Below are 16262 nucleotides of genomic sequence, written 5' to 3'. Positions count from 1 at the left end.
GACTGACTGTACATTGTGAAGTCTGTTCCATTTCCAATTAGTTGCACGTTCGCTATGCTAATGATGGGGCAACAACAACAACGAAGCGAGCAAAGATCACTCATGGATTTTTCACCATCTCATGTCCTGGCGATTGACTCTCTTCCGCCAGCTTTTGTTTCGGCATTCGCAGCGCGGCTTTTCTTTTAGTTTTTTTTGTCTCGCTTTTTTTTGACAAACTCCAAAAGTCTGTTGTCATTTGATTTTATGTTCACACGGGACAATTTATATGCTAATTTGCAGTGGGCATCAAAGGCAGCCGGTTTGACTGACGTTCCAACTGATGAAGGTGTTAGAGAAGTAATTACGTTGCATTTAAATGCTCAATTAGTGCGAAGACAACGACACAAGAACGACGCACTTCAGCTTCAAGTCCCCTCCTCCCCCTTCACTCCCTCCCTTTTTGCCTTGTCGGGCGCTTCTTCTGATGACCATTTGTGTCTCATGATTGCTGGAACCGCGCGCATGTCACAAACAAGCCCAACGAACTTCAAAGCGAACCCATTCAACAATCCAGCTCTTAAGACACCTGCCTTTAAGTAACTCCCCCCATAAGCGATCCCATTTGCAACATTGCAGCTCTTAAGTCATCTTTCGTTAAGTAACTCCACCACAAGCGATTCCATTTAGCAGCAGTTTCTTGACTGCACTTTAATGCAAAACTTTATTTGAATGTGCTGAAAAAGCACTTAAATATCCCCAAGATACAAATGTATCTTGTTAGTTTAACTGCTAATAAAAACTATATCTTAAATATGTAATTAAATAAAAGTAAACGATCAGTGATAGGACTATTTGTATGTTTGACTTGTAGTCTAGTATTCAAAGAAGTCAAAAGACAAAGTGCAATTTAAAAGTGTAAAAGCATTCCGGATTTTTCAGCCACATATTATTAAATTGTTGTATATTCTATTTTTCATATTACTTAAATTAATCTGTCTGTGCATCTCACTCTTTAGTTACTTTCGTAATTAAATTGTGCTTCAAAAAGAGTAGATAAATTAAAAACATATAATACAACAAATCTGGAAAAACATATACATTTGTTTTCTACTTTCGGTTTACTCTCTTCTGCCACTTAAGGCATCCAACTTTCCCCTATTTATGCAACAAATCTGCACTTCTTTCCGGAGTAAAAGATATCAGTGAGTGCGCCTGAATTTCAGCCCCTTATCTTTACTCTCTTAAACACTTTTGTGAGTTTGCGAGTGCAACTTTCCCTTAGCTCCTTTTTAGGTCGCTAATCTTATGTGTTTACTAAGTGATCTGCAAAAAGCGCCTACACCCCATCATCATCATCAGCTTGCATCTTCTCCTTCCTCAGTGCTTCACTCTATTCGCAAGTTTGTCACACGCTTTCGCGGTGTCCAGAGACACAGAGAGAGAAAAACAGGTCCAGCCTTAAACTCCTAAATTATAATAAACGTGTAATCGTAATGCGTGCTTATGAACATAATCTTCTGGCGATTTGGCATGAATTAGCGATGCTAAATGTCAAAAACGAAATAATATCAGTGCAGTTCAAAGTCGCGCATTCGCTTCCCCTTCCCAACTGAAAACCAGTCTCCGCCTGAATCAATAAAAAACAAAAATATCGAATCCGCAATTCCAATTTTGCGATTCCCAGCTGAAAACTGAACGATTGATTCAAATGTGCACGCGAACGCATTTTGCAATAAACTGCAAAGTGTACACAACATTTGCGACTCTGAGTTGACATCGGGAACGGCAATGGCAATGGGAATGACTATAGCTATAGCTACATATAGCTATGGGAATTCAAAGTCAGATGAAAATGCGTTTAAAATGGATACACAGTTATGGTTTCGACCCGATCTGCACTTGTTCTAGCAGTCACACTCAGCCTCCTCTCTCTCTTTGATTGTGGCTAAAATTTGCATTTTGTTCGCCGCCTGATAAACTGGATGATCTCCCACTCTCTCCACCTGTCGCTCTCCTTCGACGAGGTTCTTCCTCGGTGGGGGCCTCAGAAATCATTATATGATCGCGACGACATTTACGACACACTTTGTGGCTATTTATGCGGTGCATTCAGTCCGGCAAGTTCTCCAACCACTTGGGTGGTATATCGAGCACACACACACCTTAAGTTCCCATATACACTGCGAGAAATATGCGATCGGATTAAAAATTTATATATTTCTTTAAAACAAGAAAGATTTGTCAGTTCTAATCTCCTTCTAAATGAATAACATATTACATGCATATATTCTATGTTAAAGTTGAATAATATGTGAAAATATAAAAAAACTGGGAAAACTTACCAGAATGAAATTGCTGATTTTTCAGAATCTTTAAAAAATATCATAAACAAATATTTCCAGATCAAAATACAGTTCAAATTTTACACAATTAATATTTCGTTTTATCTTATTTATGTATGAAATAGATAATATTTAAGGTTCTACAGTACTAAAATCCTTATTTTCAAATTCAAATCTCTGAAGGAATATTTTAAGATAAATAAAGATTATTAAAAAGTAATCTTCGACAAACTCTCTCTGTCTCTCTCTCTCTATCTATCATCTCTCTCTCTCTCTCTCTCTCTCTCTCTCTCTCTCTCTCTTTTTATTGATATAGAATATATCATATAACAATACATTTAAGGTACAAGACTACTGAAATCGTTTTGTGAATTGTAATTCAAATATGTTAGAGATTATTTCAAGATAAATAAAGATTTCCAAATTTAAAAAATAACCTTAGAGAAAGTCACTCTCTTTCTCTCTCTCTCTCTCTCTTTCTATCTCTTCCTTTTATAAAGTTATTTAAATACAATTGTTTAGGTGTCTGCACTTTCAATTATGTTATGTAATTTCCTCACATTTCTCAATAATATATCCCACAATTTTCTCTGCTTGTTTTAATCATTATCATTAACCTCAGACATACTCAAAATTTGAATACATTTCATTTTGCTAGAGAGTTGATCAATTGATTTTTTAGCGTGTAGCGTTGCTAGACTCATTAGCTCCTCAGGTCTTCGTGGTCTCTGCCCCTCTGCTGGGGCCATAAATATTTTGATTTGTTGTGCAGCAGTTTCCAATTGGAGTACTCGAAGCGGTTTCCATTTGACTGTTTAATGGGCCATCAAAGCGCTGCCGAGATGAGTCAAAGAGTCGTCATAGCAGTAAAGCGTTGTTGCTTTATTGTTTTCGTGGTTGTAGTTGTTGTTGTTGTTGTTACTGGTGGTAGTAGTTTGAACTCCAATTGAACTTTGGCTACAGCTGCTCAAGTGTTTAATGGTCAGCGAATGTCTGAAGGAGTCGCTCGAAATGCAAATCTTGTGAAAGCGATCAGAGCAAATTGAAAATCATATTTGTCTTGCCCTCGCTTTCCCATACCAACCAACCAGCCAAAAAAACAAAAAATAATACAAAATGTTTGGGGTCTCTGGGTCCGTAACGGCATTACAATCAAAATGTGGAACAAGTTCAATCGCAACGCCCTTAGGGGCCAAAATCAGAGTCAGATCCAGAGCCAGAGCCAAGCCAGCAACACACAAAACAAAACAAAACCAAGGCTGACTATCATCAAAAGGCAGGCAGCATCGATCTGCCAAAACTTGCAACTGCCAACTGGCAATCGCAATCGTAACCGCACCCCCGCACCTCACTCTTTTACTCCCCCTCTCTCTCGTTGCCTCTCTTCTGGCCATTGTTTAATGCGATTGAACACTGTGTGGGAGTGTGGGTGTGTGCTCCTAACTGCAATGAGGCGACTGCTGGGCAGTGGGGGAATCTCTCTCTCTCTCTCTTTCGTTGAGTATTAGCTTCAGGTTGACTTTTGCTAAGATTTGCTTCACATGCGAATTGCTTTTTAGATGTGGCCAAAGAGCAATTCGAATATGTGAATACCTTACTTAAGCCCCTTCACTCCAGTTAGCCAAATGATGTGGCTTATTGCTTAGCAGAGATTGTACTGAGTGAAAATCAAATTTACAAAACAAAATACTTACCTCCTTAGTGATTTATGAGAACATCCATATAATTAAGTATAATTTCTTAGCATAATTATATTGGTTTAATACTATATTCAAATTATATCATATAGTAGAATATATATCAGATTGTTAGCACAGCTTTGACTGTTAACGCTATATACTTAATAGAGTCGGAAGGATGGCTCCTTCTGCCTATTACATACAAAAGGCACAAAGTTATAATACCCTTATACGGTATAGGTAAGGAGTATAAAAATATACTTAAACTTATGTTGAGCTAATGATCTTCTTTATCGATTCTAAGTAATGTTTGGATGAATATTGAGATGTATTTCAATAACAGTTCTAGAAATAATATCATTCAATATGAACATTCCATTTATAGGTTGACAAACATCCGTTCTCAAAGTTTAGTCAGACTTACGGATAACAAATTAAAAAGTCATTTTTTGGCACTCTGCAGAACAATATTGGCTGAAGGCTATCTAATTTTGGATAGTAAAGTATATATTTTAAGCGAACTTAATTTCAAATATTTGTAACTTTTTTTCACAACTTCATATATTCACATTATCATTCCATATTATCAGTTCCCAGTTCAATTCTCCCTTTAAAACTCAAATAGATTCGTCTAAGCTCTGTCGGAGCTGAACTCAAAGTGATCTCAATAAGCATAACCCAATTCCGTCAGTTCATCCGTCTATCTGTCTGTTCGCCTACAGCGATTGCCCTCCACACACTTCCCTCCTCCAATCGAGGGCTGCACTTCATAGTTAGTCGGAAATTGGCGTCAGTCTCTCGGTTAGATCAGCAATTAATGATCTGGTTAGGGCATGTCAAAAGCCGTTTATCTGCACTCGTATTCGAACTGAGACTCGAACTCCAAGTCGAACTCGGAACTCAAAGCGTGTGTGTGTGTGTTGTGAGTGCTGTCATATGGCACTGGAAACCACAACACAACCCGTGACCACTTTTGCACTGCGGATCGTGCGGTAAAAATTCCAAGGTTTGTCAGCTCGTTGGCCTTTGGTCACCTGCGCTTAATTTGAGGCAGCCCCAAGGTGAAGGAGACTGAGAGGGAGAAGTAGAGGGGAGCAGTTGGCTTGGCTTTAGCTACGTTTGCGGTGCATTGATAGCAACGTTTCGATAAGTTTTTCTCACACACACTCACACGAAGGAAACTCTGTGTGGAAAAAGTGGAAAAATGGAAAGTCAGGCGATCGCAAAGATCGCAGCGATCAAATATGTTATAGAAAATTGAGCACATACCGCGTACAAACACAATGCCAAAGAGCGAGACAGCCTGAGAATGAGTAATTAATAGAGAGAGGGGATGGGATTTGAGGGAATTGGGGATACATTTGCTCACTTTGATTTGTTTATTTCGCTGGCACACGAATCTCCCAGCTCCCTGGCAGAAGTCTCCCTGGCCGCAACTTGACCTTTCACTGCGCCGATTTGCCGGAAGCGCTCACCCAAAATATATCACCAAACGAATATCTACAGCAACAGCAACAAAAATGATGATTGGAGCAGCCGCCACAACAATGAGAGGGCACAGCCCGAACTGAAGCTGAGCTGAAGCTGGACCCAAGCCCTGGCTGGCTTCAACTGGAACTCACTTTGAGAGCAGACGAGGCACAACAAAAACAACTGCGAAAAAATAGTAAACAATATCTGTAAAAATAAAAACGCCCAACGCCGCTGCACGTTGCCAGCCACAAGCTGCAACTTGCAACTTGCCAATGCCAAATGTCCATTGTTGTCTTGCAAATGTAATGCAGCCCCCCCGGCGATGAGCCAACCAAACCGACTGGAGTTCAACTTGGTAGGCAACCAAGCGCTTGGCCTGCAACTGGCCAGTCAGCCGGGCTCAAGACGCAGCCCAACAATGCTCCCAAAACGGAGTCCACATTGTGAACTAGTTAAATCATTTGAAAAATCACCAGAAACTGCGCTTACTTCTCATCTGAGCCAAGCCCCGGTTCAGTGGCTTGGTAGCAGTTATTCGATATGAAATGAAGAATGTCACTCGCTACTTTAGTGGACTTTACAAGGAAGTAAATTAAAAGTGTCTCGGAATGTTGCCGCCATATGTTTCCTATTGAATGGGGGAATCCAATCAAATTTTATATTGTCGTCTTAGCATTCTCTAAATTCAGTTCTAAAATATAAATTTTATGTCACATATTTAACAGGCAAAATTTTAGTCTGACACTTTAATGACCAAATGCATGCAAGTTTGTTTCAATTTAAAAGGAAGTTAATAAGTATATCAAGCTGAATGAATTTGCAATTAAAATAAAGAGAGAGAGAGAGAGAGAGAGAGAGAGAGACTGTCACTTTCATATCAAAATAACTAATATTCTTCACTATGAGTAATTAATATATATCTTTATTCTATACAAGTATTTTTGGCAGCACACCAGATATTATTATTATTCGTAAACTAAATAGTCTTAAGTATTGTCGTAGATTTTTTATTAAAGAAATTTTGATGGTCCTTAAAGTATAGTTATTTTTAGTATGCCTTGATTCCTTAAAGCATTTAATTTCATTTTCCGGGGTTCAGTTTTCTTAATTTAACATCTTTGAAAAAAAATAATCGAAAACGTTTAAATATTACTCCAAGTAAACAAGCATATTCATTTCATTCATTTACATTATACATAGCTATAGAATTTAAGATATTTTCCGATAAACTATTGAAATGATTCCAAGTTTATTCCACTATATATATATATATCTTTAAAATCATTCAAAATAATACATGATATCACTAAGAACCACAAAAGTGCCGAAGGATAATAAACAAAACCATATTAACACAAGCATGCTTTGTTCACGCTTCTCCTTAGATGCGCAGGAAGAAGTCTAGTTAGATATGCGAATGTAGTTTGGCCATTTGTCGAAGTGACAGTGGGCTTTTGTGAGTTGTTATCGCTCAATTGATGGACTTGCACTGCGATACGATCAAAAGCATTCCTTGCGAATGCTAGACACAAGTACCTGTTGTCATCGAATGGGGGGGCCTAGGCCATAAAATGCTATAAATTACTCTATTCCAGCTTTAGGTAGAGCTATCGCAACGAGCAATCTGGAGAAACAACTGGGGAATACTCGAGCTCAATCACTTAGATGAGACAGCGACTGCGAGAGCGAATGCGAGAGAGAGAGAGGAGGACAAGGAAGCGAAGATGGTTCTCTGGGTCTGAGCAGACGTGCACTCCTTACAAATTATGTTTAATTAAAATTTCTGTATTAAATATGACACAATGCTCCGAATTCCGGCGCGAAATGTCTACCCATGGCTTGCTAAAGGTTTGATATATAATTATTATGGCACCCCCCGAATCGTTCCCCATCTCCCCGAGAAGGCCAACGAATGGACAAAGCGACTGCAGCGACTGTCTGACTGTCCTCGCCCCAAACCCAAGAGGCAGGCGCATCATTTATGATTTTATTTTATTTATAAAATGCTCAGCATTCTCCCTTCTCCTGCTGCTGTCGACAATGTCGATGATGATATTTACAATTTTTTGCGTACATTTGTCGCATTGTTTTCCTGGCCTGGCCTGGCCAGAAGCCGCATTGTGGCCGTTGGCTGTTGACTGTTGGCCAAGTCTCTCGCTCTCTCTCGGTCATTTTTCCCATTCGCGCCCCATTCGAAGCAGACATTGTCCATATCTGGTGTTATGACAAATGCTGTATGTAATTATTGTATATATTTTGTAGCATTGATCTCACAGAAGGACAGTATTGTATCTTCATGCTGCTGCAGCTTCTGCTGCTTCAACGAACAAAAAGATATCAGATATGTCGCATATTAATAACGCCCCGGATGGTGCACATTTCGTGTGCTACGTTTTGTGCCTTAATTAACCCTTTTTTAAATTGGGCATAATTAGGCTGGCCAATGCACTGGCCGAAAATACTTTGCAATTATTAATAACAAAGCTATAAAACTTAACTGTCCTATGGATAACGGGTATAAAAAGTATCTTATTTTATTTTTGTTGAATAAAAATAAAGTAATTTTAATATTATATAAGTTTTATGTTATATATTAGAATACTACTTTAATCATATATTTATTTCAGCAGAGTTAATTCATTTATCAGCTGGCGCTGTCCAAAAATGCGATACAAGTATTATGATGATTATGAATAAGCTCTCCTATAATATTTTTAATCAATTTTGCTGTCCGAGAATGGAATACAAGTAGTGAAAAGACTCTTAGTTTTTCTACAACAAAATTACGTTCGTCATTAAAGATTTTCTGTACAATCTGTATTTTGAGAATTAACAATTGCTTTTGCATAAATTTAAAAACACTAATTATTAAAACTATATTCTATATTAAGTATTTATATTTCTCATTTTCTTTATGCCTTCATTCTTCAACTTGAAATGTTATTGTATAATATTTTCCGAATAATTCATGCTGTTAAAAAATGTATTATTTTTATATAATAAATTATAATATTATTGAATTCAAAATGTGTTTCTTTTTTATAGATGTCTAACATAAATTCCATTGAATTTAAAATTTCCCAATTTTAAAGTTAAAATTAACCATATTTTGTTTTGATTGTATAGATATCTAAATATAATACATTTAATTAAAATCGCGCAAAGTTAATCATTAATATTAAAGAAAACATTTGATAAATGAGCATACAAAAGTATAATAATGGCTTATATTTCTCATATTGGCTCAATTGGCTTCATTAACTACCAAAAAAGGAATGAATACAGTGCTCATGTGAATTAAGTGGACCTTTCTCTCTTGCTAAGCTCGGTTTGCACCTTTTTTTTCAAAGTGTAGTCGACATTGGTCAGCTCATCATTATATCAATCACATTCGTTAATATTTTTGAAATATTTTCGCGTAATTTGTTGATATCAATTTACACAGCAGCAGGCTGCAGCTCCTCTGGCACCTCTGGCTCCTCGGCCTGCTCGTTGGGCTCTTCGACTATAATTATATCATTTCGATTGATCATGCGCCGTGTGTATGAGAGATAAACGATATTAAGGCATGATTCAAATGCCAAGGCAATTGTGAGAAATAAGGACAATTTATCTAGCAGTGTAGCCAGATCGAAAGAGTCACAAACAGAAATATGTGAAGAGAAAGAGATGGAATTCAATAACCAGAGGCTCCAGTTAGGAGTTGCGAGTAGAACTCAGCGGGTGTGCGATATAATTGAAGGACAGCTACAGCATTGAAGCTCCCCAGACAGGTGCATTAGTAGGCAGAGTGCCACAAGTGTGTTGTTGTAGCTGCCACTTGACGATGATGAATGTGTCGTTGCGAGCTGCGATCGAGAGAACGGACATAAATGGTTTGATTTGGTGGCAGATCGCGCTACGATATTTAAAGCAACTTTCACACTACCAGCAAAACGTAGCAGCAACAACACTCAATTGTGTATTGGGCGACAAGCCCTTAAATGGCCAAAACACGCGCAGAACCGTCAACAGAACATCAGACATCAGACCTCTCAGACTGAACCCGAACCCGAACTCCAACTCCAACTCGATCCCGATCGCGAGACTTTAGTATATTCTTTAGTATTTATTTGCTCTGCACAAATTTGGACACACGCTGCATACCAAAAAATGTGCACGTAAAAGGATACTTTTTTAACGTAGTAAGCCCCCTTTGCTTCCCCTCCCTCCTCAACCCGCTGGCTGCAAACGTCAATAATTTATAAAGCGGACAATAAAATGTTATCAAAAAATACAACATGAGGCGCATGCGGACAGGCTGAACTAAATGCCGCACGCCTGCGCAATGCTCAACAAGTTGCCCATCACTTGTGGGTGCGGCGGGGTAGAGTTCGAGGAGTGGGGCGAGGTTGGAAGGAGTGGCAGAGAGAACGACTAAGCAACGTCTGGAGCAGCCAGCCAAGAAGGCAGCGAGCCAAAGCCCTACGAATCGTTGTCGTCCAGCAAAACAGCAAACTGATGATATATGAAATCATATAACAGCAATCGGCAGGCGCACACTAACACACACACACACACACACTCTTGGGCACACTCAGTTGTGGTGAAGTTTATTAAATGACAACCACTTGAAGTGCGTTTTGTGGTCCGTTTGCTTGTTGTGTGCCCATCGCTGGCTGGTTGCTTCTCGCTTTATTTATGACACTTCAACAAGTTGCTTAGAGAATTTGCCACACTTTATTTATGGCCACTCGATGCTCGAGGGTTTCATTATGCGAATTCGAAATGAGGGCAACTCTATTCCCTCTCTATAAAGCACGCAGCTCTGGCAATCTGACAAATAAATAGAAGAGACGATTAATCTGAGTAGATCTATCATAAAATAATCAAGAATGAATGAAGTTCTCTGCGTGATAAAGTTAATAGTTGTAAAATGCATCGATTTTTATTTAATGAATGGAAAGAGAATTTAATACATATATTTATACAATGCTCTAGACAATGTTAAAGAGTTAAAATGATAACTTTAGATTTTTAAATTTAAATAAATTAAAGTTGTTAAACAACATTCCCAAAAAAAAATATTCTTTTTACTTCTTTTACTACTTAAAATTTTTGTTTTACAAATGTATTGTATACGCAATGAAACTGAAGCATTCAATGTACATTAAAATAATATAAATGTAATTTTCAGTTTATGATAATCTCCCGATATCTTAAACTAAAAATCCTTAATTATTTCATAATTCGTGTTTGCTACTATAATTCAAGAAATCTAATTTAATATGATTCAATTAATTAAAATTGTAATAATACACAGAAAAATTAATAATAAAACCTTGAGGCTAGATCAAGATGATGATCAAAATCGAACCAACAATGTAAATTCATAAATCACAATCAAAATTCAACAAAAATTCCAGATTGCCAATTTTATATAAATTGAAACTTAGCTATTTAGTATGATATAAATATAAGTTATTAAACATTCTTCAATTAATTCTTTAAAATTATATTGTTGAAGTAATAAAAAGTGCATCTTTAAAAAAAAAATTATTTTATATTTCAGTTTAGATATTAACAATATAGTTTTAACAAGCTAATTTTATTAAATTCGCTCAATAGAAAATCAAGAGACAAACAGAAATATATGCAGACTTCAAATAACGGCATCTATAAAGTAAGTTTAATAAATCAACATTGACTTTCAGCGCATTAAAATCAAATTACTCCAAGTTGAAAAGATTAAGCGCGAATGTGCAATAAGTTAAAAGACAAAGTTTTTCGATTAGTATGAGCGCTAAAACCAGTTGGATTATTAATCGATTCTCAATAGCACTATTTAGCAACCCCTATATCATATCTAAAAATAATGAAGTTCGGATTATTTATAGCAAAATCGATCATAAAACGCGGACGACACGTTTCGAAATTAAATCATTTCATTTGAGCGAGCTTTCATGAATCCGAATCCGATTCGGAATCTGAATCTAAAACCGATCCAAGTCGAGCGCTAAGCGATCGAAATGAGTCGAGGCCCCCAGCTAGCTTGGCCATAAAATCGTATAGCGATCGCGACTTTTAAATGATTTTTATAACACTTCAACGGATCAGTTTGATTTCTGTATTTCGTTTCCATTTCATTTTATTTGCTATTGCTTATTGCTATTGGATTGTTGTGTTTTTCTTCTCGATTTTTTATGGCGTGGCAAAATTTTAATGACATTCGCTATTGTATTTATAATATGCAAAAGATTTTAATGGATTTCTGTGCGCCTTTTTTCGTATTTATTTTGTTGTTGCTTTGCTTTTGTTTTATTTAATAATATAAATGAGACCATAAAATGCAAACGGGTTGACGTCGATGAAGTTTATGTTGTTATTTATTTATTCTTTATTTTTTTTTGCTTCCCAAAAGCGTGTTAAAAGTAGACTAATGGCCTTTAATTTAAGCAGCCACCATCGAACTTTATGGCACTTTAAAGTTTTTCACAGCTAAGGAAAAGCCAATGCCCCTTGACCCCCTCATTATGGCTTACTCAAATACTTTAGATGTAATTGAATAATTGTGCGAGGCTGTACAACTTTCTCCATTCAAAATTAAATCACTTTATGCCTTTTGGGCTGGCAGATAAGATCAAGATCGACCCCTTTTTGTCAGCCCCCGTTGGCGGCGCCTTAAACAAACAACAACTTTTGCCGTTTCTGGACACATTTGCGTGCCAATGGCGTAATTTACCACTTAACATATCAATTGTGCGGCTATTAATCAAACAAACCGAGTTTCAATACTACTCTCCAACAGCCCCAACAGATTCCGAGACGATACCAAAAATAAAAAATCCATTTCATTCCGATCCGATTCGAGAGCGAGTGAGAGAGATGGAGTTAGAGAAAGAGAGAGCGATAGCGAGACTCTGGGGCCAAGTTGCTGTCCAGTTTGTTGCCTGCTTTGATTTGTACGCATCGCTTGTCAAACAACTGAAACAATAAGCATGTGGGGGAGGGCAAAGGGAATACACAACACACGATAAAGACAACAAAAACAATCGAAAAACAAAGCCAAAAGGCAGATACGAGTATAAAAACATTCCGTTTCTTCATACTTCGTACTTTACTTTGGTATCGTAAATGTCCATCAAATCATAATAAGAGCATAAAAAGTAGAATTTTTTTAACACCTTTTTGTATTGCCATCCCCACTTGAGTTCTTTCATTGTCCGGCGCTCGCCACAGTAGCCCCCGTTGCCAGGGCTTCCCCCGTCTCCCCGCTGCTTCATTTCTCTCGCACTTCAACCAACGGCTCATTGGCAGTTAGACATCGACTCGCAATCGACATCGACCTGTCCGATGTGGCCAGTCGATAAACGTCTACTTGGCATTCCTCCTCCAATCTTCCTTCATTCTCCATTCTCCAGCTGCCATCCTCAATCCTTCATCTCAATCTTGATCTTAACCTCAAGCTCAACTATTTCATTCAGCTTGTCAGACGACGGCGTCTAATTGCTTTTGTGTGCTCCACTAAGGTGCGCAACATAATTTGTAACGCACTCCATACAAAACAACAACACCAACAACAACAGCACAACAAAAAGCGTAGAAAATAAAAATATCCGAAATATAACAACTCAATAAACAAAACTCCATTTCAACTCGTCTCGACTGCGCGCCACTCCAAAACACTTAAGCGCCAAAGTGTATCTTTGATCTTTTCAAGAACTGACCCCCACTTGACTGCCGACTTGAACCAGAAGTTATTTTCCGCACCTTTATTAATATTTCTGTTCAGTTTTGCTGCCCCGAACTAAAAGCCGTCATATCAGAATTGTACATCATTATTATTGAATGTTTACTAGTTATTAAAAAGTAATTCTAATTGGAATAAAGCAGCAATTCTGATCTTAGTTGCAACGTCTTATACATCTTATACGTTAAATAGAATATATTAAATTTTGATTTGCCCAAAAGTATGCTTCATAATTTTACCAACATACTTGTACTTGTGGCTAAATATATGTATTTATATAGCAGTCAGCTTTGTGGCATGCGCAAGCGTTGTTCGACGCGATATGTATCAGTCAGCTTTTGTTGCCGTTGCCTTACAGTTGGCGCGAATTCAAAAAATCAATGAATTCATAGAGTAAGATTATTTGCTTTTCAATTAAGGCCATGTTCGTATTAATTATAGCAATATCAAAAATTTCTGACACTAGTTAGCAATACGACAAATTTAACTAACAATTTATTAATATTGATAAGGTGAAAAGTATGCAGGAAATTAAGGGATAGGTAAAAATTAAAAATCCTAAATTACAAATTAGGATTTTGCCGCGTAGTGAGCATACCGAATTTCTACGTTACAACTGAACGAAGCTTCAAGCCTCGAAAAGTAAAAATCATGTTGCTCAAAAAGTTCTTTGCGGGTTTTCGGGTTTAATAGCTTACCACTATTATAACTCTGCATTAACTAAAATACCGTTTTCCGGTTAGACACATAAAGGAATTAAAAATGCATTAAGCGAGTTTAATATATGATATATATAATTCATGCATGTTGCTTTTTCCCACAGTTTGGACTCATAAACCTTGCAACATGTTTTATTGTGGAGTGATTTTTCTTTTCTCAATTTTGCTTGTCCAAGGCGACGCTGCAAAAGTAAGTTCAAAATAATGTTTTTCAATATATTGTTATTTAATTTTCAAAATTTCTACAGGCACCTTTTTCAGTTGAGTTCCAAAATTTTTCCTGTACAATTCAGGATTCCACTTGGATGTCGCAGCTTGATTGTATAATGCATAAAAAAGCGCATGTATCCACAAATTTCTGTATACTTTAAATTAGCTCAGCCAGTGAATGAGTTTAATGCGCTGTACCATCTGCAAATTGTCAAAAAGGATAATTCAAAAATGACTGTTGCTCGTCTTAAACTCGATGGCTGCAAATTTCTTGCTTCATTTTACAGCAACAGTATGCTTGGAAAGTTCTTTAAGCGCATTCATGCCAGTAATCTACCCAAGAAATGTCCACTACCTGCAGTAAGTAATTAATATTAATATTGATGAATATCTCCATAACAATCGATGCTTTTCTTAGAACAACCTTTTTTTGGATACGCAACTATACAGCATTACCTGAAGAGTATCCTCCATTTGCTCCCGCCGCGACATTTCTAATGGATCTCAAGATGGAACAACGGGGTGCTATATTTGCCGAAATTATTAATATTGGCTCCATCATTTATTAAATTCTATTTACATTTGTAAAGTCAATCCATTTTGTTATGTATTTGCTACCAAACGAAATAAAGAATCCAACATTGAATTGAATTAAATTCCTTTGTATATTACAATTTCAAAGTGAAACAAAACAATAACAATGAATTCCAATACAAATTGAATTTACAAATCACAAAATCTGATATTTGTAAATAAAAATTATAATTTTACCATAGTGCGTCTAAACGAATTTGAGAGGCTCTGTTTAGTGAGAAGCTCTATGTGAACAATTTTGCACTTGAAATGATTTTAATTGCATACTAACTTTGTGTTATCTAAAATGCTGATTTTATTTCCTATTACTTTCATAAATAATTTAAATATTCATTAAACAATTATATTCTATATAATTTATTATATATACTCCATACATCATGCCTCTTCCCACAGTTCAGTCTTAATAAACTACGAAAAATGTTTTTTTGCGGACTCTTTTTACTTCTCTCAATTTTTGTGGTTCAAGATGGTACGTTAAAAACTAGTTCAATAATTTTTTGTACTTTATTTAATTTCATTATTTTTACAGCCACCTTTTACCATTGAATTCCTTAACTTTTCCTGTGCACTTCGAGATCCCAACTGGGTATTGCAACTTGACTGTAAATTGCATCGAAAGCGCACATATCCATCAATTTCTGTGGCCTTTAAATGAATATAATTTTCTATATCATCTGCAGTTTGTCAAAAAGGATAATTCGTGTTAAATTCATAGCAAAAATAGCAATGTCTATGATTTCTGACAAAATTTAGCAATACCAAAAATTTAACGTACAATTTATTAATATTAGTAAGGTGAAAAGTATGCAGGAAATTCAGAGATAGGTGATTTTTATAAATTACAAATTGTGATTTTGCCGAATTTCTACGTTACAACTGAACGAAGCTTCAAGCCTCGAAAAGTAAAAATCATGTTACTAAAAATTTCTTTTGCGAATCGGATTTTATATTATATTATCTAAAATACCGTTTTCCGGTTAGTCACATAAAGAAATTAAAAACACATTAAACGAACTTAATATATGATATATAATTCACGCATATTGCTTTTTCCCACAGTTTGGACTCATAAACCGCGCAACATGTTTTATTGTGGAGTGATTTTTCTTTTCTTAATTTTGCTGGTCAAAGGTGACGCTGCAAAAGTAAATTTAAAGTTCTTTTGTCAATTTGATGGTATTTAATTTTCAAAATTTGTTCAGTCACCTTTTTCAGTTGAATTAAAAAATATTTCCTGTGCAGTTCAGGATCCCACTTGGATGCTTCAACTCGACTGCATAATGCATAAAAAGCGCATGTATCCACAAATTTCTATGCACCTTCAGCTAGCTCAGCCAGTGAATGAATTGAACATGCTCTATCATCTGCAAATTGTCAAAAAGGATAATTCAAAAATGACTGTTGCTCGTCTTAAGCTCGATGGCTGCAAACTTCTTTCTTCATTTTACAGCAACAGTATGCTTGGGAAGATCTTTAAGCGCATTCAAAGTGTCAGCAATCTGCCTAAGAAATGTCCACTTCCTGCAGTAAG

At 36.5% G+C, this 16262-nt stretch overlaps 1 protein-coding gene across 2 annotated transcripts in view; it reads left to right on the top strand.

Annotated features, from left to right (window-relative positions):
- Positions 1-16262, top strand: part of LOC133845300 (uncharacterized) — a 168890-nt gene that overhangs the window by 152141 nt on the left and 487 nt on the right. Inside the window, exons 2-3 of one of the 2 annotated variants that reach the window (XM_062279730.1) lie at positions 15791-15876; positions 15934-16257. In XM_062279730.1, coding sequence (XP_062135714.1) covers positions 15814-15876; positions 15934-16257 — 387 coding nt within the window. In that variant the 5' untranslated portion in view covers positions 15791-15813. Of the gene's footprint in view, positions 1-14028; positions 14115-15790; positions 15877-15933; positions 16258-16262 lie in introns of both variants that reach the window. The other variant, XM_062279731.1, reaches the window with a different exon arrangement.

This window comes from Drosophila sulfurigaster, chromosome 3 (assembly GCF_023558435.1).
Source record: "Drosophila sulfurigaster albostrigata strain 15112-1811.04 chromosome 3, ASM2355843v2, whole genome shotgun sequence".
NCBI classification, from domain to species: domain Eukaryota; kingdom Metazoa; phylum Arthropoda; class Insecta; order Diptera; family Drosophilidae; genus Drosophila; species Drosophila sulfurigaster.
This window is presented reverse-complemented; position numbering and strand designations above follow the sequence as displayed.